The sequence below is a fragment of the Hippichthys cyanospilos genome, chromosome 3, assembly GCF_059441005.1.
Source record: "Hippichthys cyanospilos isolate Australia breed blue-spotted pipefish chromosome 3, RoL_Hcya_1.0, whole genome shotgun sequence".
NCBI classification, from domain to species: domain Eukaryota; kingdom Metazoa; phylum Chordata; class Actinopteri; order Syngnathiformes; family Syngnathidae; genus Hippichthys; species Hippichthys cyanospilos.
In genome coordinates this window covers 1,129,944-1,151,890 of record NC_142371.1, presented here as the reverse complement: position 1 = coordinate 1,151,890, position 21,947 = coordinate 1,129,944, and the positions used below count along the sequence as shown (strand labels likewise).

The window sequence follows — 21,947 nt, the reverse complement described above, 5'->3', positions numbered from 1 at the left end:
ATGAGGAAGTAGTTACCGTCTTCCCATTTTTCTTTTTGGCGTAATTACTCCAGTTGATTTTTTTTTTATTTTTTTAATATGGCTGCTCACACTTTTTCAGCATAAGAGCTACACATAAAAGGACAGTCCAAACAATCTGCCCACTATTTTTTTTGTGTGTTGTTTTAATTTTGGGGCGGTATGGCGCGGTGGTAGAGTGGTCAATTCCCAGCTGAAAGGCTGTGGGTTCGATCCCCGCCCAGCAAGACCATGTCAAAGTGTCCTTGGGCAAGACACTGAACCCCCAATTCCTCCTGATGCTGTGTCATCACTAGGTAAATGACTAGTTAGTGTAAAGTGCTTAGCGTACCTAAGGTAGAAAAGCGCCGTGAAAGTCCATTTACCATTTTAATGTTTTTGTTGTTGTTGCATGAGAGCTGGCTAACCCTTGAGGCCAGTGGTCCCCAATCACTTTTGTGTTTTTCAAACATTCATTGGCATTAGCATTAGTGACTAACCCAGCCCTTCTCAAATAATGTGGCGGGCCCTTTTGGAGGTGGTGGCCCAAATTGCTTAACTTTTGCTGATATTTGTAAACATATGTAGATAACTAGCAAGCTAGATCTAGCTATATACCGTATCTAAACTAGCTCTTGCTTCGCTTTTGAAAGACGCAACTAAAAATGATTATTATGTAATACGGCGTTCTACCAGCAAGGGGCGACAGAGTTTCATAAATGTCAGCGAAGCCTCGCATGGATATAGTCGCCTGTTGGTGCTGTTTTTTGGACATGTGGCTCTCGGAGGCTCAGGGCTGCCTCCCTCTCTGACCCTGGCTCGTCGATGAAAAAGAAAGCAAGGAAAGAAGGGCTGTGGATGCGCTACGGAAGACGAGAAACAGCTTTAATTTAGCAGTGCTGATGTTGCTAAACATGGAGACTCGCCGCCTTCACGGACTAATTAGAGGAAACGCCAATTTGGGCGTTTGTTGAGTTTGTCAAACCCGAAAAGATTCGGCGGCTACTTTCCTTTTTATTCTTTCTTTATTTAGCCGTTGATACTCCCATCTGCAATGATGCGGGCTGTGGAAGCAAAAAGGAGTCGGACCGCCGTGCTTGTACTCTTCGTTATCGGACTTATTGTTTCAGAAGGCTCCAGCAAAACGTCGGAGGAAGGTAAAGACTTATGCCGAACATTTTGGCCCACTTGGACCTGTTTCGAGAAATGAAAGTGGTTCGTAGTATTTAGAAGCTAATGGCACCGCTAGCCTAGCGGGATGCTGATGGGACCCAAACTTAGCTAGCTTATAATGTTAGCCAGGCTAGCTGGAGGCTGACAAAACTTGTGCATAGTTTATGTTTTATGTCCAGCTTTGTGTACGCCCTTGTAGTCCGTTCTCTAACCGAGCTCATCCTTTACACAGGCCTGTTTTGATTTATCCGTTGTATCTGATAGGCGCCAATCTCGTTGGGCAGACCAAGAAGGGAGGGATAAATATAAGTCATATTTGCACTCAAACCTTTACAGTCACCAAATAGAAACTTAAAGGTGAACTCCCGTTGAAAGCCCATGGCTAGCTTGTAATACATTTTATTGCATGTGCAATTTAAAGGTCACATTTCATCACAGAACATTAGCCAAACGTTGCATTATTGGTAGCAACAGTGTAAATGCAAATACATTTTTCTCTTTTTACAACTCAATTTGTAGATTATGTGAAGCAACATTGTTTAGTAACGGAAATCACTACAGATTTATACTTATGAGGTTCTGAGTTTCAATTGACTTTGAATCAAACTTTTGTGCTCAAGGGACAATTCAGCATAACTATGCTGAGCACCCCTAATGGCATGAATCCTAAATATTCATTACATGTTGAATGTAAACAAACAAAACTCAGTTTCAGTGTTAACAATTAATTTCGATATACAGTATGTCCACCGCTAGACTTTTCTGACCACTCAGAACTGACTATTGCTGGTAAAATTAACAATTGTTTTTACGTTGTATAATTCTGCAATATTCTAGAAAATCAATCAATAGATTCTGTTGCAGATTGTGCATGTCAGGCAGTGACTGAATGAAGCAAGACTTACTGTAATGCTCACTGTCTAATTGTAGTAGTAGTGCCAATCATTGCCACACGTGTCTGGTCAACTCTTGTGTTACAGTTTGTATCTCCCTAGATTTGGTTGTGCAAACTGTACAAGTAGTTAGTACAAACTAGGTCAGGCTGCTAATTGATTTTGTACCTGAGTGGACTGGCAGCTACTTGGACCAAAAGATAGATTTGCTGTCTTGATTGCCACTAAATCTCCTGGCCTGATTATGTAACCTCACCACCCTATCCCCTGCTGAGTTAATTGGATCAATCCTAGTTCCCCATCCTTTCTTTTAATCCAGATGAGGGGAAAATAGCAGCATCAGCCCCTGCCGTGCTATTTGTCCCTTCCTATAGCTTATACAGATACAATTGTTGTAAGAAACTACATTGTTGAAATCCAAACATATTTAGTTTTTGGGACACTTGTATAGTAATTTCGTCAACAATGCCTTGATTGAATAATCCTGAGCACTACTGTCCAAGGTGATGCGCAAGGATGAGGCAGCTAGCAATTCCATGTATTGAAATTAAGTTGACTTTTTTTTTCCTAAAAAGTGGAAATTGGAAAATGGATTTTACCTTGTCACCAGGATAAATTCCTTCACTGATCTTTTATTTGACAAGTATGAAAAGAGCACATGAATGTAATGCAATTTATGGCAAGCAAACAAGCTAATTGAGAAGCAATAATTAGTGACCCTCTTGCTAGATGGCGAGACAAACTGGAAGAACAATGCAAACTCTACATAATTGTCTCTTTCATGAATCTAAGCACACTCGTCCTATGTCTTCCTATCCAACGAATATTTGTTTGTTTACTGAAGCGGCTTGGACTGCCTCCCTGGTCTGCGTCTCATGAAGGAGATCATTGACTTTGTCACTATACTGTACAGTTGACAGATAATTTACCTCTGACTTCCTTGAACTAATTAAACTTGCTCCCGAACGAACCATGCAAACCATAACTGATGTAGTCATAATACCTTTCGAAGACATAGGCTGTCTGTGTACACACACAGACGGTGCTACTAATGTGGGAGTGACACTGAGCACTGAAGAAAGTTTTTAATGAAATAAAGGGTGCATACTAAGTACTATGTCTTGTTATTCATGTGAACACACGGAAAAAAAAATATGTTCACCCATGCTTGTAAGCCTTTTTTTTAAATTGCTATATCTTAAATGATGGAAGAAATAGCAAGATATTTCCTTTGCTTCATCTTGTATGATCCTAGCAAGGTCTGTGAGAGTAAAGGGCAATTTTGAGCAGGGTAGGCTGATTTGTTTGTGTTGGATATTGTTGTGTTTTGTAGTGTTGCAGATTTAGTGTTGTTATGTTTTGTTTTTTGCTGGATGTATTGAAACAAGCTCGGGGAACCAATTTGTTGTGACAACGTGCGCACATCCATACTTGTCAGTTGTGACATGGTAGCATTTCCTTCCATTGTCCTTCGTTCCATGTGCGGCATTTACTTGGATCATATTTGGACAAATCTGAGTCTGTCTTGCTATTTTCCAGTCAGTACTGATGAAAGGACCTTCAAGTCATCAGTATTTTTCCTACTCAGCATTGCAGGTAAACATTACTGCTTTTTAATAGTGTGATAGGAACAGTACAAGGTTTTCTTCTCAAGTTAAGAGCAAATTAATTGGAACATAAAGCAATGTATTGCTAAATTGCGTTGTAAGTGACACCTTTGTAACATTTGACATGCCTTTATTTTGTAAGCATAAGTCATCAGTGATGCAATTTTCTAGCTGATGAGCCAGAAATAATAAAAATGATAATAAATGAGAGAACCTGTGAAGTTGATGACTAAAATATGCCATAGAGATACCACTTCAAATGTAGTTCCAAAGTTTAATAAATCAGACATGGATGGTACAGCACTCTTGTTTTTTTTGTTTGTTTGTATTTTTAACTCGTAAGCAAACATAGATTGCCATCCTGCAGTTTTTGTTGCATTTGAAAATTGGACAGGCTTTTTATGCTGTTATTCTCCATATGGTGCTCAAATCCATGTTGATATGGAGTGGCTAAGGAGTTATGATCTGAAGTTCCTTTTCATGCTTCCCTTCTCTCCCATGACAGAGCGCAAAGGAGATGCTTAGCTTGTTTAACAATGATGTCACCCTACTGCTGATTTATTGAATGAGAGCCGGGAGGGGTCTCTTGCATTTGTGAGTTCTTGCCTGTCATTCCGGGCTCTCCCAGGGGAGTGTTTTTTAAAGTGAGTGCAGCTGGTACCCCTAACAACAGATCCCTGGGAGTAGAACAGGAAGTGAGGTCGTGACATGCACCAAGTCAAAATGCAGTTTAGAGTTTGTAGCGCTCTCTTGGTGCTCTTCCAAGACTCTGCCTTGCTTGTGTGAATGTAATAAAAGGAAGAATGCAGTGAAAGGTCAAAAAGTGGACACGCCACACCCCTGTAAAAATTGTCATGCTTTTAGTTTGCGCAAGCTCAAATTATGACGCGCCATAATAAGGATCTCTACCAATGTATGATTTGGTGCAGCTCTGTTTTTAGGGACAGATTGTACTTGGATTGACCTCACATAAACATTGTCAGAGGTCGTCCGTGGGATCTTGAAATGGGGGAGGGTTTGCATGCATGTTGCTAAAGGTGAGCTCACAAAACACAGGCAAAATTCAGATGTTTTCATATGGGGGAGGTGGGCATGATTAGGGTCAGGGAGTGGAAAAACCTTTCAGGCTAATTGAAAGGTTACCATGGGTCAATCAGCAGTCAATGATCAAACAAGTGCCTCAGAGCAAAGCAGAGGTGTGTACCTGTCTGTTTTTCACTTTGGCAATATACCTTTAGGCAATGACTAAACTGGTAGTACAGAAAATGAATACAGTATTACAAAATAAAACCTATGACACTAGATCAGGGGTTGCCAACCTTATTGAAACTGAGAGCTACTTCTTTGGTACTGAGTAATATGAAGGGCTACCAGTTTATGTGAAGACCCTGATCATGTTATTGATTTCTCACAATAATTAAGAAACAGCTGTAGTAATGTGTAATATCAAGATGTAATATGTATGTCATATATGCATAATTGTTCGTAGAATTCCTAGAAAATCACAATGTTATATCACTTGGAAGCTATTTGCTCGTGGTTTGAAGTAAAATGAAGGGAGCAGGAAGAGTGAGGAGAGTGAGAATTAGAGGAAAAAAACAGAAGAGCAAACAAGAGGCAGAGAAAGAGGAGGATAAGAAAGTGAAGTAAGAAGGAGAGCATGAAATTCAATTACTGATGACACAAGAGCTGTGGTGTGGTGGCCATCGGTATCTTCGGCAAATTGTTTATGACCTCGAGTTGAAATAGCCTATCTTATGCCTAAAGAAAACAAAAGCCAGCTGTGTGTGGGTTTTTTTTTGTGTTCTTCCTGTTAGTGTGTACCTGCCACATTGAGTGCTCATTAATATAATGGCTTTCTTTGATTATTGCATATAACAAGTTTTAAAGGTTTGAAGAGTTAAGATAAACGTATTTGCTCTTGCAAGAGAAGTATGACGTTTTGTTATTCTCGTCGATGGCTTCCTTAGTAGTGTCAAGGGTTTGGCAACATTCCTCAATAGTTACAAAAATATACTTAAGTCACTGACAATCTGAGACATAATGTGTTGCTCAGATTTGATTTGATGCTTTAACTGCTGTTTATTAGAGATGTTTTTGTTTTTGTATGCCCCAGCCTATGTTGGATGAAGGGAAATGGGCCATTGTTTTTGAGGGGAAGTTGCATTGGTAGGAATCCAGGAAGTTGTCACCAGGTTGAGATGTGGAATTCATTCTCTGAAGGCTGGAGCCAAAGGGCAGAACAACTAACCAAACGTCTGTCTAAGAGGTTATTTTCACGGGCTCATTATGTATTACAGCGAAGGCATAAAATCTTATTAGCCTTCTGTCTTGTGTTCACAGACGTGACTCTGAAGGTCCACCTGAGCGATGCCAGCACTCACCAGCCTTTGGCAGGAGCATCCATACAGCTTTTTGCCAACCACACTTTGGTAACCACGGAAACCTCACAAGCTGACGGCAACGCCTTCCTCCGCTTCCCATACCGTCTAGGGACCCGGCTGGTCATCACCGCAACCAAACCCGGATATGTGCCAAATTCTGTGCCGTGGACACCCTCCCGGCTACCTGGTATGTGTCAAATGAAGTGGACCAGTCTATTGCACACCCCTTCATGCGCTGCCATTTGAATGTGTGAAATGTATGGGTTCATGCCAGGTGTGTGAGCTAATGAGTGGCCAGCTCCATTACTAATTTATTACACTCCCTGCCAAATAGCTAGCGTGGAGGCCTGCTTAAGCCCCCTTTAACAAACGCACATGCTCATCTCTCAAAGGGGCCGCTGAACGACAGCGTGTGCAAGTTACATTCATTGCTTTGTGATGGAGAAGAGAGCTTGGGGGGGTTATTATAAGCCAACGGGAACGCCAGCCAATTGGATTATCACGCTTACCAGTTCGGAACAATGGAGAAGTGAAAGGAAGGAAGGGAGAGTAACGAAAGAAGTGCAGTCTGCCCGGTTAGGCATGTGTCCTGTGCTGCCGACAGGAAGCAGGCATTATTAAAAATGTATAAAGATGGTTCAATGACTTGTTAATGTCTGATAGTAATCAGTGTGTTATAGTCAGGTAGAAGCAGGATTGTCTGCATTGGAGAATTTAATTTGCTCTGTTAATGCACTGTGTATACTTGCTGTCTGTCTTGCAGTATTTTCCTCCATTAGCCTGAATCTTCTACCAGAGAGAGCTGCTACACTGACTGTCTTTGAGGATGTGGTGGAGATCGTGTCAGATTTCCAAGGTAAATGCAGTGTCTTATTTTTTGTTTTGTTTTGTTTTCCAACCAACTTATTATAGTGGCTCCAGGGTGTTTGCATGAGTAAATGCTGCCAACTTTAAGCAACATATACAGTGACGTAGGGCTAGTGACAATATGGCCCCAAAATAAAATGTTTAATAATTTTTTCACTCATGCTGGACAGTTAAATTTTGATCAAATTAATAAATACAACAACCCTTTTTTAAAGTTTTCATTTATTCATAAATAAATCATTTGCAAAATTATCAGACAGCAATAATACTGTAAAACTAAAACGTAAAAAGAATGACATGTTAAATCACATAGCTTCACCTTAGCAAATTTTTCTTAATGCAAACAATGCAACCTCTATCGACAGGCTTACAAAAATCATCTATGTGGTAGTTTTATCCTTCAAGCAGGGTATATTTGGGCATGAAAGGCCAGATCAACGCATGTGGATGGATTATATTGTATAACAATAGTAAGAGAGTATATTCTTTATCCTCTGTGAAAAATGACTACAAATTAGATTTTTTTCTATGCTTTTCTAGCTGCATGACTATCCTTCATTCCTTCTAGTGGCCAAGTCAAACACACCAGGGGCTGTATCGATGACATTTAAAAAAAAAAAAAAAAAAAAAAGGAGTTGGACTTTTTTGGGGAGCATACAAAAGATTAATAGACTTTAATTTGTATCAAAAACCAGATTCAAGATATGGGTGTTTTGATTTACCAGCATAGTCATGGAGTGAATTTAATCTGTATTTCAAGGAAAGACTTTATTTTGTGATGTACAAAATGCCCATAAAGTATTTTAAGAAAATAAATGGATCTGTTTCTAAAAAATAATGTAAAAAAAAAAAAATAATAATAATGTAGATGCATCACTTAACAGCACTTTATTTGGATATTAATAATCTCAAATAGAAGTTATAATGACAAGTTACACCTTAGTGGTCACATTAAGTGAATGATTAAACCGAACACTTAGAAGCTGCATGCTTCTAAATCCATCCATCCATCCATCAATCCATACATTTTATCGCGTAGTACATTTTTACATTTTGTCAAGCCGTAGTTCATGCATATTTGATTTTTATTAACATGCCATCTGTCATCTTTAAAAGAAATATTGCCCATGTATTACTGGGACTCTAGTCAAGACGGGTCTCGAGTGTTCAGTATTTTATATAAGTCCTACCCTGGTCTGCAAACACAAACACAAATAATGTCATTTGCCAGGCTCTTTGAACATGTGCGCGATTGTATTCGAAGGAGCTTTTTCAATCAGGCAAAATTAAATTAGTTGTCTTTTTGTGTGCTGACCCTTTTGTGTTTTTGGACTGACAAGGGAGTCATTTAAAGCATACACTTCACCGACAGACAATAAATATACAGACGCCATTAACATGTAAACTGTTGCTGCGGGGTAGTTTATGTCCCGTCTGACACACTTCTAAATGTTTGTCTCGACGAGGCGAGCCCTGGGGAGAGATAAACCTTGGCGTGTGGCACGAGGGGAAAAAAAGAATGAAATGGAGGGGGGGCGTGAGGGGGAAGATGATCCAATCTGTGCTGAAAAATGGGGAGATGGGTGGAGCATTTTGAGAAAAGGGGGGATGGGTAAAAGTGTCCAACGGAAGGAGGAACATGAGGTGAGACATGAGTTGAGTGGGGGGAAAAGCATGAAGAGTTTAGGAAGGGGATGCACAATCAACAGAAACAGGGTTGTTTCCTTTTAAACAAACCAGGTCATAGATTAAAATCTCAGCTCTTACACCCAAATTTCAAGCCATCATTTCATTAGTGCGCTACAGAATGATCACCCAAAGCAAAACAAAAATAACAAAACACTCATACACAGCTGGATGTGTGTGCTCACCACCCAGGAATGTTGTGCCGGACCACAATGATATCATTTTGCCAAGCCAGAAAAGTGGTGTACTATTTCTCCTATTTATGGAACCTTATTGATATTCTCTAGGTGCCAGGAGACAGGATAAATAATAGATTTATTGTTGGAATTCTCAATAGCCTCATGCAAAGAAAAAAAACATAAACAATTGAAGTTAAAAGAAAGAAAACAGTCCACAGGCTGCGAGTGACCATAAAAATGGGCACTGTAAACTCAACACACTCTGTTCAGTGTGTAAATGAGCCAACAAAAATCCAGTTATGCTCATGCGATTTCTCCCCCAAACAAGTGTATGACTGTAGTTTTTCTGCCCCCTTGCAAGGTTTTAAACGCCAGCCCAGTGTTCATTTCCAGCGCCGAGCTTTGACACTACCTGCAAACGCGTCCTACGCCAATCTGACTGCACTACTCACTGTGGCTGACTCCACCTCACACATCCAGCATTTTCCCCACCTACAGGTCTCTGTTGGCAATGGCACAGGTAGGTGCAACAGACAGAGAAGACCAAAAAGAGGATCATGACTCCTGTATGTGGAGTGATGCTGAGTGGGGGTTGAGTTGGGGATTAGAGAGGAGATACGAGATAACAACACATCAGAAAGGCAGGCCTCTCTCTAGTCTATATGACCCTCTGAAACACAATAACCCCTGTGTGCATGCCCTGCTTTATCATAAGCCTCCTACCCGGATATCATGTCGTGTCTCATTCATCTTTCCGTTTTTAATTGGCATTTAATCAAAAAGAATACTGTATATAGCTTATTCATACAGAGGGGAACCTAAATGTGCTTTGCACAATCAAAAGCACCACATCGTTTGCCTTAGCAAACAGAACAAATGAAGACGTTTGCGGAGCAATGAGAGCAAAAGTACTATGTCAAAATACCATTAATAATAATAATAGTAGAAGAGCAAATATTAACAATATTTAAGCAAATTTTCAACCAAAACACTGAGACATTTTTAGGCAACATATAAACAAGAAGTAGCTGTCTGAAATTACTAAAAGACTGTAGTGTGACAATGATTTAAAAAAATACTTAAAATAATATTTTCATTTTAAATAATATTTAATTGTGGTTGTGTTTTCATCAACCTGGAATTTGGCAAACAAAGGCATCCAAAACTTATTCAAATATTGTCTGCAGTAAAATGTTAATATTTTGCCTATAATTAATTTGATAGTAATTTTTTAAATGTATATTGTGCAATTGATAACCATAAAAAAGTTTTGCTACTTGTTGACTGAAAATGACATCACATGTACTCAGGGCTCCCGTAATGGCTATTCACATCTCACCTGTTTTATGTCACCTGTTTTATTTATAACAAGCTCAGCCCTGACTAGCTGTCACTTAAGCATTAAGTACATGAGATGTCGACAGCAAATCACCAAATGTTTTTTTTTTTTTTTAAGTTATCAATTCTCCATGAAAAATAATTTAGTTATCAGATTAATTATAGACTTAAATTAACTTTTTACTGCGGAATATTGCAAAATAAGTAAATTATCCCTTCTGTCATCCAGGTCATGGTCATCTGCTAAGTTTAAATTGAAGCAAGTGGGCTTTCCTCCTTTTCTGGAAAGAAAAAAAAAAGTAAAACGTGTGTGAGGGCTTTTTGCTCCTTCAGCTTGAATAGCCCTCAAAAGACTTCACTCCCCGCCGGCAGACACATTTACGTTTTGTGACACTTCAACCTCCCATTTTTTCCACTCTTCGCTTTCTTTCCTGCCCTTCCCTTGTTTTCTTTCCTGTCTATCTTACCCCTCCTGACATTTCTCCTTTATCTATGTTACTTTATGTTTCTAAACCCCCACCTTTTGCTCTCCCTCCTAAAAAGGAGCAGACAAGCCTGTGGAGCTGACTCCTGTCTTGGCCGTCTCCGTCCACCTATTGGCTAGCGATGGGCTGGAGCTGCAGGTGAATGAGCCAATCACAGTGTCTATCCCACTGCCCTCAGACAGTGTCCTGAAGGAAAACGATGTCCCTGCTTGGAGATTTGACCCACGTTTGGGTACGTACTGACAGAAACACACACATAGGCGCTTACTGCTCTTCCAAGCACGAGGTCGGATGTCTAGTATGGATTTTTCTGAAATACATATCCACATCATCGCTGCAATCACTGCAATGTTGTCATATTCATTTTAATTACTGTAAGGATGATTTCAATAGATAATTGGAAAAGCAGCATGAATGCAAATCACAAGTTTATGGTAAACAGCTGCAAGTAAATAAATGTAGCTTTGAGGTGGAGCCGTGAATGAAGGTCAGAACCTACCTACTGCAAATCTGACATCTGATGCCATTTAAATTCTGCTTACATTCACTGCCGGGCATATTTGCATGATGTCTGGGGATTGCAGTGACATGAGATGCAGTAACAATTGACTTTTAAGTGCTTAAAAGGCCATACTATAACTTACAATTATTGCTCAATCACTGCTTTTACTGTCATCGTGCACTTTGATAGTCTTGCAAAATTTTTTTGAACGTTTTAAGGAAAGAAAAGTAATTGCTTATTTTAGCATGATTTTGAGTGATCGGCTTTTAACAATAACAAAAACCATTTCAAACCACAGTGGAAAAAAACAATCAAGTAACGATTTGTTGAAAATGAGTCTTGCCCAATTTGTATATAAAGAATGTGTAAGTTATTTGGTTTTCATTCAAAGTTAATTTGTTTTCATTTTTTTAAATCAACTTTGTTACTGTAATAATTAGTTTAAGACAAACAATAAAATCATATGCCACTGTATGATAAAACTAAAATAAGATAAACTCTCTTTATCATGAGTGACTGATGCATTAATTCATTTCCAAGCAAGTATTTTTATGGCTTAAAAATCTCGACATTCAATCCCAAGGACCTGTTTTTGTATCCTTGATTTTTTTTTTTTTTATTTATTTATTTTTTTTTTTTTTTTTTTGTCCTGTGGGAGAGAAAAAAAGGGGCCTGAAATCAGCTAACATTGAGAAAATGGAAAGGGAGGCTTGCTGAATGGACTTGCAGGGCATCTGGTGTAAAAGTATAACATCCTTGCATATCCAATTGCACAATAATGAAAAGCGGGTCTAATGACTATTTCCACCTGGCCATCAGACTATTAAACAGCTCCCACTCACCCACTCCATCTGTTTATTCAACTATTTTATTATATAATTAATTATATAATTATACTGCTGCTTATTAAATTTTAAAATGAGTCTGGTCTCTTCACTTCAGTTACCGTTGGGTTCATGTTAAGTTACGTACATTTTGTTCTTCCCAACAATTTCATAATTGTGTCGCTTTAGTTGTAGTGTACTGAGCAGTCTTATCTCAAATATAACAAGACTAGTTTACGCAGACCCAGCCCAAGCCTTCCCTGTTGGCCCCACACAATGGTTGCAACAGTCCCCGCAGTGTGACACACCTGCAAATGCCAGTCAGAGTCAATGATGACATCATCTTTTGAATCAGACATGTCTGCAGTGCTCAACCTAAACCTGAAAACTTTGCAGCTCTCACAGCTGGTGATGCAAAACATTGTAATATACAAAGCATGCTGCTTACACTATGGATTTATGAACTGTATGCATAGCGCGCACAGCAAAGTGGATTTGCTGGGGCATTTATTTGCTCAACTGCAGATGGAGAGGGGGAGTCATCTGTTCAGGGGCAAGCCTTTTGTTGAGACTGATGGTGACTGGTTGGGTCATTGATGTTTTCTTTTCTCCTATTTGGTACTTTATTTTTATCACATAAGGTTAGGTGCGGTATGGTGCTTTTCAGTTTGAGTAGCTCGGTGACACACTGTCGGAACTTCAAGCTCACAAGCTGTCATGTCAATCTTTCTTCCTATTTTATTTTTATATGGTTTTCTAATTGTAGTTTTACGAGTCTAGTTTCCCAGGTCTAGTTTTCTTTGCTGGCTGGGGTTTGCATCAGATTTTTGTATATAAGGTCTATTCCACTTCCATGTCCTGTCTGCTTCTTAGTCCAGAGTCTGCTCCCCTTGTGACACCTTTATTTGTACAATAAATATCAACTGAACCATCAGAGAATACAAAACAAAATGGGCATTTGGAGAAAAATTCAGCAAAACCGCAATAGCTCAAGCAGACTGGGTGGAACAAATTAGTCATGTGGCTACCCCGAACACAAACCTGGATACACTCGATAATAATGTAATCACCTAACATCACATGTCACTAGAAAAAAATTAAACAGTCATTTAATTCAGCATAGGCAGGACATTTGATCAAATTAACTAACTTACATTCAGCTGAAAGTCTGTTTACAAGTTTCATGTTGCTGTTTTGTTCAGCAAAAGCATTCAAAAGCATTCAATAGACACCTCATCAATTACTTCATGTTCATATGTTAATCAATAGCATCTCGCAAAAGGGAAAATTGCAGTTACCTGACTTTTCCCCAAAAGGAAAAAGGAAGTATCTGTATCTCAAATTTTTGCTTGCAAGTCAAAGCATAAAAACGGCATAATTAGGGCTTGTCTGCTTACTCATATCTCAAGGAATCATTGTGTGATTATTATGAGAATCTTTTGGCGTTTCAATGGTCCAGTGCTTCAAAAGAGGCTTTGTTAGAATGGCAGGGAACACATGCACATTTGTAGCCTACGCACATGCTGCAGTATTTCCACAACAGAAGCCATCCCAAGACCCCTCTGCGGGCTACATCCCTGGTTCCCCAGCAACCGCACCAAATAAATAACAAAACAAGAGTCACTTGACACCTGATTGGGTTTCTCCGAGCAACTATGCGCCTGTTTGTAGTAATGCATTGGTTGAAAGGAGGACATAAATGAGAGGCAAACGTTTTAGACATTTGGAGGAATACATGAGCATGGTAAAAGGTTTGCAGGATGTGCACACACACACACACACACACACACACTCATGCACAGTCACTTGAAAACCTGTTTATCTTGTGCTGCAGACAAGCCTGTGTTTATTAATAGATCAGGCAAGCATGCACTTAGCTGGCCATGTGTTGAAAGAAAACATGGCAACATCAATTTTTGATATTAACCAAGTGAGACATGCAGGGAAGCCTCCTCCTCAGACAGAACTGTGGTAAGTGCGGGCAGGGCTGGTCACATGACTCAGTGATTGGTGTGTGTTGCTTGAGGTGCTGAGTCACACAGTAGCTCCCTTTGCTTCTCGCTATTATCTCCACTTCCATTTGTACTGTTTTTTCCTGTTAGCAGTGGGTTTTTCCTACGTTTACCATGTTGTTTATAGTCATCTATCCTATTTGGTTTCCTGTCCCCTTAAAGATCAGTGAGTATTTGAGGTTGCTAATGTGCCAGCAAACACAGAAGAAGGGTCAAGCTCCATCGTGTTGTCCTTGACATCCATGGGAAGTTGCATGTGAACGTTTCCTCTGTTCTGAAGAGCCTGTCAGTCAATCTGTTTGTGCGGTTTGGTCGTGGCACTGCCAAGATTGCAGCTAGTTTTTCATCAGGTTCATCCTGTCTTTCAAGTGGCTTGGTACAATATTATGAAGGTCAGGGCTACACTGGAAGGGGGGAAACTTTTACCTAAGTGGAACTTTGCAAAATCCTCCCCAGAAGTGCTTATTATAATGGTATATGTACTATTTGCTTTTGTAAAATTCTGCAGCAACTTTTAAACCAAGTTTATCTTTTCATTTTTTTTTTCCTCGTAATGTGCAATCATGTTTTTCTCTTTATTGCAAGTCCGGATTTTTTGTGGTACAATCTACAGCAGTGGTGCCTTCACTTTTTAAGCATGCAAGCTACTTTTATTATGACCAAGTCCAAATGATCCAACTGCTGTACTTACATTATGTATTTAACTATTTATTTTTCAATATAATTGGAATTATTTATATCCAAAAAAACATGTATAGAAATAATAATGCAAAATGTAGACTTTTGAGCCTCCTTGGCCCTGCTCTTAAGAAATGAGTAATGATGAAACGTTTTTTATAGGGTGGAACTCAGGTGTTGTTCTGTGACCTATCACCTTTTGTTAGAGGTGACATTTGAAATTATTTTCTGATTAATAGTGCGAATTAATAAAAGAACAAGGCCCAGCACCACCCGAGTTCCCTGCTCTATCTTTGAGTGAAGGTGAATTTTAGTAGAATGCTGCCACCGTGTGGACAAGTACTGCTAACGTAATCCCTTAAGAAACGTTTTAACAAGCACTTCTTGTACTTACTCTATTACGTAGGTGTGGAATGCCGGTCCTCGCCGACATCCCGCATGATTTACGGTTTTCTCCCTCGCCAACACACCTGATTCAAATTATTATCTTTTCAGCAAGCTTTGCAGGAGCTTGAAAATGTTTATAATCATTTGAATCAGGTGTGTTTGAGAGAGAAGGTTAAAAAATATGCAGGATACCGGCCCTCGAGGACTGGAGTTCGACACCTGTGCTTCTTGTCATCTAATCCATGTTATAGTCCTGAAGATTATTACAGTGCATAGAAACTGATGATAAAATACTTTCTGTGATCATAATCGTGTGTTTGTACAGGTTCCTGGATAAAGAGCAGTTGGGGTCACGTTCGAAGAGTAGACAACCAACTCATCCTCACCTACATTGCTCCTCAGCTGGGGTACTGGGTGGCCGCCATGTCGCCACCCCAGTCAAGTAAGATTCATTGTGGTTTGACTCGCATTGCGCCTTAAATGGCAATCTACAACCCTAATTCAAATATGAAGTTTGGGTGTTGTGTAAAATTGAAATAAAAACAGAGTACCATACAATAATTTGCAAATGATCTTCAACCTATATTCAACTGAATAGATTATAATAACAAGATATTTAATGTTTCAAATTATGAACCTATTTGTGCATATATTTGCAAGCTTGAAAATGGATGCCTGCTACAGGTTTCAAAAAAAGCTGGGACGGGGCAACAAAAGACGAGGAAAGTTGATGAATGCTCAAAGAACATGGAACATTCCACTGGCGAAGAGGTTAATTGGAAACAGGTGAATGTCATGATAGAGTATAAAAGGAGGTCCACACAAAGAGTCACTTTTTCACAGGATTCACAAGATGGGGTGAGGATTACCACTTTGTGAGCACATGCATGAAAAAATAGTCAAACAGTTTAATAACAATGTTCCTGAATGTTTATTTATGAGGAATTTAGGGATTCCATCATCTGCATTCCATAGTATCATCAAAATATTTCGAGAATATTCTATGGCTGCGCGCCAAGGTTGAAAACTATTATCGAATGCCCGTGACCTTTGATCCATCAGGTGGCACGACATTAAAAACAGACATAACCGTGCAAAGGATATTAGTGCTGACTCAGGAACACTTCACAAAACCATTGTCAGTTAACGCAGTTTGTTGCTACATCTACAAGTGTAAGTTACAACTCTACCATGCAAAGTGAAAGCCATAAAGCAACAACATTCTGAAACACCGGCCCCTTTTCTGGGCTCCAACTCATTTGAAAGATGCAAAGTGGAAAAGTGTGATGTGGTCCCATGAGTCCACATTTAAAATTATGTTTGTGAATCATGGACATTGTGTACTCAGGGCAAAAGAGGAAAAAGACCATCAGGATTGTTGTCAGGGCAAAGTTCAAAATTTTCTGATGCGGGTGTGGTAGTGCCCATTGTATGGGCAACTCGTACATCTGTGATGACATCATCAATGCTGAAAGGTACAGTATATGGAGGTTTTGGAGCAACGCATGCTGCCATCCAAGCAAAATCTTATGCCTTCAGTCCAAATCTGTCTCCCATTGAGAATACGTTGCGCATTATGAAGCCCAAAATCTGACAACGGAGACCCCGAACTTATGAACAACTGAAATAGTACATCAAGCAGGAATTGGAAAGAGTTACACCTACAAAGCAAAACAATTGGTGTTTATTGAGTGTTGTCAGATGAAAAGGTGATGTAACACAGGAGTGAACATGCCCGATCCCAAATTCTGTGGAATGTGTTGCAGGAATCAAATTCGAATATTTGCAAAAAAAATAATTACATAAATAATGTTTATCATTTTAAACATTAAATACCTTGTCTTTGTGCTTATCCAATTGAATATTGGTGGAATCGTTTTTGAAAATATTTTTTTCTGTGTTTATTAATATTTTACACAATGTCCCAACTGCATTGGAAGTGGATTTGTACCTTCACATTTTATTTAGATTCTATATATTTTTTTGTCCTTAAGCAAATGATTTTGTAATTTTGGTTCTTTCATGTGTGCCCCTTGTCCTTCCAACAGGTCTGCTGGTTATGAAAGACATCGGCATGTACCATACCATGTTTCTATTGGCTATTCTTGGAGGCATGGCACTCATTTTGCTGTGCTTGCTCTGTGTCCTCCTGTACTACTGCAGGTGTGTCACCTGAACCCGTGCTGTATTTCATTACAATTAAGACGTATCTGCCTCTCTGATAGGCATTTTGCTTTGTTTTGTTACTGAGTATGTAACCCTCATACAAAAACCTCTCGTTTACTTTCAGAGAAAAAAAAATGTTAATTTAATATGCCATGTTTCACAAACTGTAAATTAATCGCCTTGAAAACTTTTGTGTGCCGTTATGTGACTGCCTAGCTGCATTTTATTGGTAAAATGTCACTAAATAGATCCACCAAGTAATAATCATCAGACATGATCCAGTTTCTGTCTTTCTGTGTTGAGCAGGCGTCGTTGTCTGAAGCCCCGGGGCTCTCACCGTAAGCTCACACTGTCCTCTGGTCTGGACAGCAGCAAGAGGGACCAAGCGACGTCCATGTCCCACCTCAATCTCATCAGCAATGAGGTTGGTATATCACGGTTTGCTTGTCAGACAGAAAAAAAAAAAGATCACAAATTGAATGAAAATGAAAATGGCACCAGGTGCCCCAGGCTCAGGTAACAACCAATCAAGGCTCACCTGTTTTTGAAGTTTGGTCATATGACATTGACAAGCTAAGCTGTGATCAGCTGAGTTAAAACGATCCACTTGAAGTGCAAACTGTGCTTTTTTGTTGTCCAACCAAAAGATTTAAAAAATAATAAAAAAGGGGACAAAATAATACTTTACAAGTTCAGTTTTGGAATTTAATCAACTTCCAATCTGCATGATGAATAATTATGTATTCATTTATTTTTGCTCAGGTGCATTTGGAGCTTGTTTCTACTGCGACAGAGCCCGACATGACCACACCGATGCTGAAGCAAACCGCTTACGAGTGCGGCGAGGATCCCCGCGCGCACAGCCTGATCCAGCACAGCAAACACAGCCGCTCTTCGCTGGGCAACAGCCACCACGGCTCGTCCCTCGGCAATCTGACCCCTCGCAGCAGAGATTACCGGCAGTCTGCCGAGACGATGCAGCTAAAGTCGGCCATGTCGTGCGGAACCGACCGAGGCTACCGTCAGTCATACGTCTCCGTGTGCTCGTCAGGCAATCACATATCAGACGGACTATCACCAGCCAAGCATGGCCCGTTGTCAGAACATCAGTTGAGCGGTGTGGTCATCTCCCCTTCCTCCCCACCTCACTCCCCTTCCAGAGGGGAGAGCGGTGCGTGCAGAGCCCCTGACTATCTCCTCTCCCGCTCCGTTGACCATCTTGAACGGCCCCCTTCACTCGCCCGACCGGGCCAGCTGCTTTGCTGCGCATCAGTAGACCTGCTGAGTGGCGGAGAAACCTACCCAAGGGTGCGGCCCACCCTGGTCATCCCTGCTCACTACATGCGGCTACCCGGGGAGCACCCCCTGTCGGGTCAAGCCCTCTTGCTGCAGACGGATGAGCAGAGTGACCTGGAGACCATCCAGGCCGAACTCAACGCCTCGCAGTCCTCGGGACAAACCCCCAAAAACTGTGAGCCGTGTCCCAACGAGCAGGATGAAGGAGAGAAGCTGGTTTCCATTCCAGGAGCAATCAGAGAAACAGGCCTGGTGGAAATCAACAGCGAAGACACCCTGTTGGCGGAAAAGACTTTAATGGAGCTGAGAGGAGGCAAGCCTCTGCCACACCCACGTGCCTGGTTCGTTTCGCTGGACGGCCGATCCAATGCTCACATCCGCCATTCCTACATCGACCTCCAGCGGGCCGGTTGCCACGGCAATACCACAAGCGCAGGGGCCCCGCAAGGCAGTGGGCGGAGGCACGGCAGCGCCAATGACGCCAGCTTGGACTCGGGTGTGGACCTGAACGAGCCCAGAACGGGTCGGCGAGGACGGGACGTAGAGCATGAGGAGCCAGAGATGGAGAAGGAGTTGTCCAAGAGCGCAACGCCAACCACGACTTTCACCCCGCTGGTGTACGTGGACGATCTAGACGGAGCAGGCAGCAAGGAGACCCTCAAGTACAGCTCCCAGGACAGCAACTTGGGGTCTGTCCAGTCTGTCAAGGAACAAGCAGCGAGCATTCAAATAAATGCGGAACCCCCATCCGTTTCCTCTTCCTCACCCGCTTCTCCTCCTCCCCTTCTGACGTCGTCCGATGGCATGACTCTCAGGAAGGATGGCACGCTGCTGTCCGCCTCCCCCGAGGATGACGCGCCACCCGAGGATGGAGAAGAGAAGAAGAGCCCCTGGCAGAGGAGGGAAGAGCGACCCCTGCTGGCCTTCAATATGAAGTAAATTCTCAGGTGACGACATGAGGAGAGGCCCATTGAAATTTTATATAGCACTGACATATCCTCCACTCTCAAAATGTGGAATGTTGGCTCGCAGATATTTCAGAATGAACCTAAACGGCATCCTAACATTTTTAGTTGAACCTAATTCCACCTCAAAACTCTTGAATGCACAAGTTTGTAAGTTGCTGTGATGCATATTTGGTTCATCTTTAAAAGTACAACGCCCACCCCAAACTTTTTGTGAGTGGTGTTCTTCAGCACTGGGATCCATCAAGCAAAGGGACAACTTGGATTCTTTATAAACTTTTGTGTCCTTTTCATATGAAACAACCACTGTCATCCTCTTTTCACACCCTCGCCCTCATCTGTGTAAACGCGCCACTAACAGGCAGAATGTACCTTGCCTGAAGAACTCTTGAGGGTGTTTTTTTTTCATGCACAAGAGAAATATGCCTTTTCTGGATGATTTCCACGTACTAAGGACGTTAGGAACTTTTTTCCTTAAGCCATATTGGCCTTGGACCACTGACAGTACAAGCACTCTATTCCTTTACTTCCTGTTTCTTTTTTTGCAGTGCTTTTGGGTGCACAAGAATAACGAGTCACTCCTACACCGTTAATCTTTTGCGAGAGGTTTGTTAAAAGACCAGTTTATCAGGTCACAAGAGTGTTTTACGTTAACTACACATGAAACAAAACCACTATCTGCACTGTCGTGTAATCAGACAATGTAACACAACACCCAGTTGGAGGCCAAAGATGTGATACCACTACGAGTTATACCTCCAGTAATGATACTGTCGAATACTATGAAGGGTTTTTGTACGAGTTGAATCACTGACTGGCATATGTTGCTCTAAATGCTATGCATCGCGTTTATATGCCTGCTTGAGATGCCTTTGTTTGTTTTAGCACTCTTATTTTGATTACCTACGTCAAGTATTTTAACTTCCTCTCCCTATATGTTAAGGGCTTTTCTTCTTCGCCAGCCTTATTTTTTGTTGTTATTTTTATATTATGTATCTTTGTTTTAACTGAAACCAAACTTACCAATTGCAGTATTTCACCCCTTTGGTTTCCAACGTTCCAAGTGCCTTTTTATTAAGATGCAGATTTTGTGAGAAGATTGCTGTTTAGTTGTCACCTTCTTTTGCCTTCATCCTGCCTTTTCTCCTCTACCTCAGCCGTCGTTCTCGTTCCCGCTTGTGACCAAAAGTATGCGGAAAATGTTCCTTTACAAAATTGCGCACAGCTCACATTATTCCACATGCCCACTGAGAGGCACTAAGATAATTTGCAGTGCAGCAGGGAATGGATAAAACAAATGTAGGCCAAGGTAACAGGTTACTTTTGCGCATTTGAAGGGTGAGCATTTGATTCAAATTTGTTTTTCTGAGTGATGCATGTTTTTTTTTTTGTTTTTTTGTTTTTTAAATAACCGATTATACCCAGATGAGAGTGCTGGGAAATAATCAAATCCACTCTGGATCAATAGGCATAGGCATAACAATCATATTAGATCATTTTGTTTGTCTCTTTCTTCCTTCTGCCAGGTTAAAAAAAAAATGCAAGTTTGTGTTCTGGGTATCCTTAAAACGTTTCAGCAGAGTTGCAGTACAACTTGTGTGTGCATTGATCATTTTCATTATATATTTGAAGTTATTCTGAATAAACGACCCGACTGGAATAATGTGTTTTTGACCTTTTGTGTTTTTTGGATATTCACTTGACTGTGAGAACAGTTGTTTTCACTCAGGAAACAACCAATCCTGGCACTTATATTTTCTGAATCAGGTCATGTGATATGTCAGCTGAGCTGTGATTGGTTGTTACCTGAGCTCTCATTAGCGTGATATAATGTTCTTGTTAACAGCAATATGCAAAATGGGTGGATTTTTGTGTTACATCAATATATTCATCAGAATACTGTTTAGACTAGAGGGGCCTCAATACAACATATTGTACAGAAACATTTGAGGTTGACATCCCTTTTTAAATGATAGACTCATGTTTTTTTCTTCTTCTGTTGTTTTGTCTTATAATCAATTTTAGGGATCCATCGGTGAAACCAATAAATTAGAATGAGTTTGTGTGTATAGATGTAAGCAGCCCAGTTCCTACAGAGCCGCATACCTGCATGCTTTTGATGGCTCCCACATCACACCTGATTCAAATTATGCCGATGGGCTGATTATTTGAATCAGGTGTGTTATAGAAGGGAGGCATCGAATACAGTACATGCAGGTTAGCGGCTCTCTTTGACCGTAGTTGCCTACCCCTCAATAGAATAGAATGTCTCCAGTGGTATAATAAAAAAAATAATCATAAATAATAAACAAATAAAAAATATATATTATTGGATAAAAACATAGTTTCACAGTGCCTTGTTGTGTCTTGTACGTAAAATTGATGTCACGATTGTTTTTTTTTTTTTTTTTTTTTTTTGGTATTACAGCCATTTGGCCTCAGGGTGGTGGTGTTTCCCCGCTCTTCGCATTTCTTTTGTTTTTCCGGTGAGTTGCCACTAGCTTCGAT

The 21,947-nt window shown here is 40.6% G+C and overlaps 1 protein-coding gene across 1 annotated transcript; it reads left to right on the top strand.

The window, feature by feature from the left end:
- Positions 1-749: 749 nt before the first annotated feature.
- On the top strand, positions 750-21,085 carry LOC148425336 (protein FAM171A1-like). The gene is made up of 9 exons (XM_088409680.1): positions 750-1,154; positions 6,014-6,241; positions 6,818-6,910; positions 9,148-9,306; positions 10,668-10,841; positions 15,338-15,454; positions 17,061-17,175; positions 17,485-17,602; positions 17,941-21,085. The coding sequence occupies exons 1-9, from the start codon at positions 1,052-1,054 to the stop codon at positions 19,411-19,413; spliced, it is 2,580 nt and encodes an 859-aa protein (XP_088265806.1). The 5' UTR covers positions 750-1,051; the 3' UTR covers positions 19,414-21,085.
- The last annotated feature ends 862 nt before the right edge of the window (positions 21,086-21,947 follow it).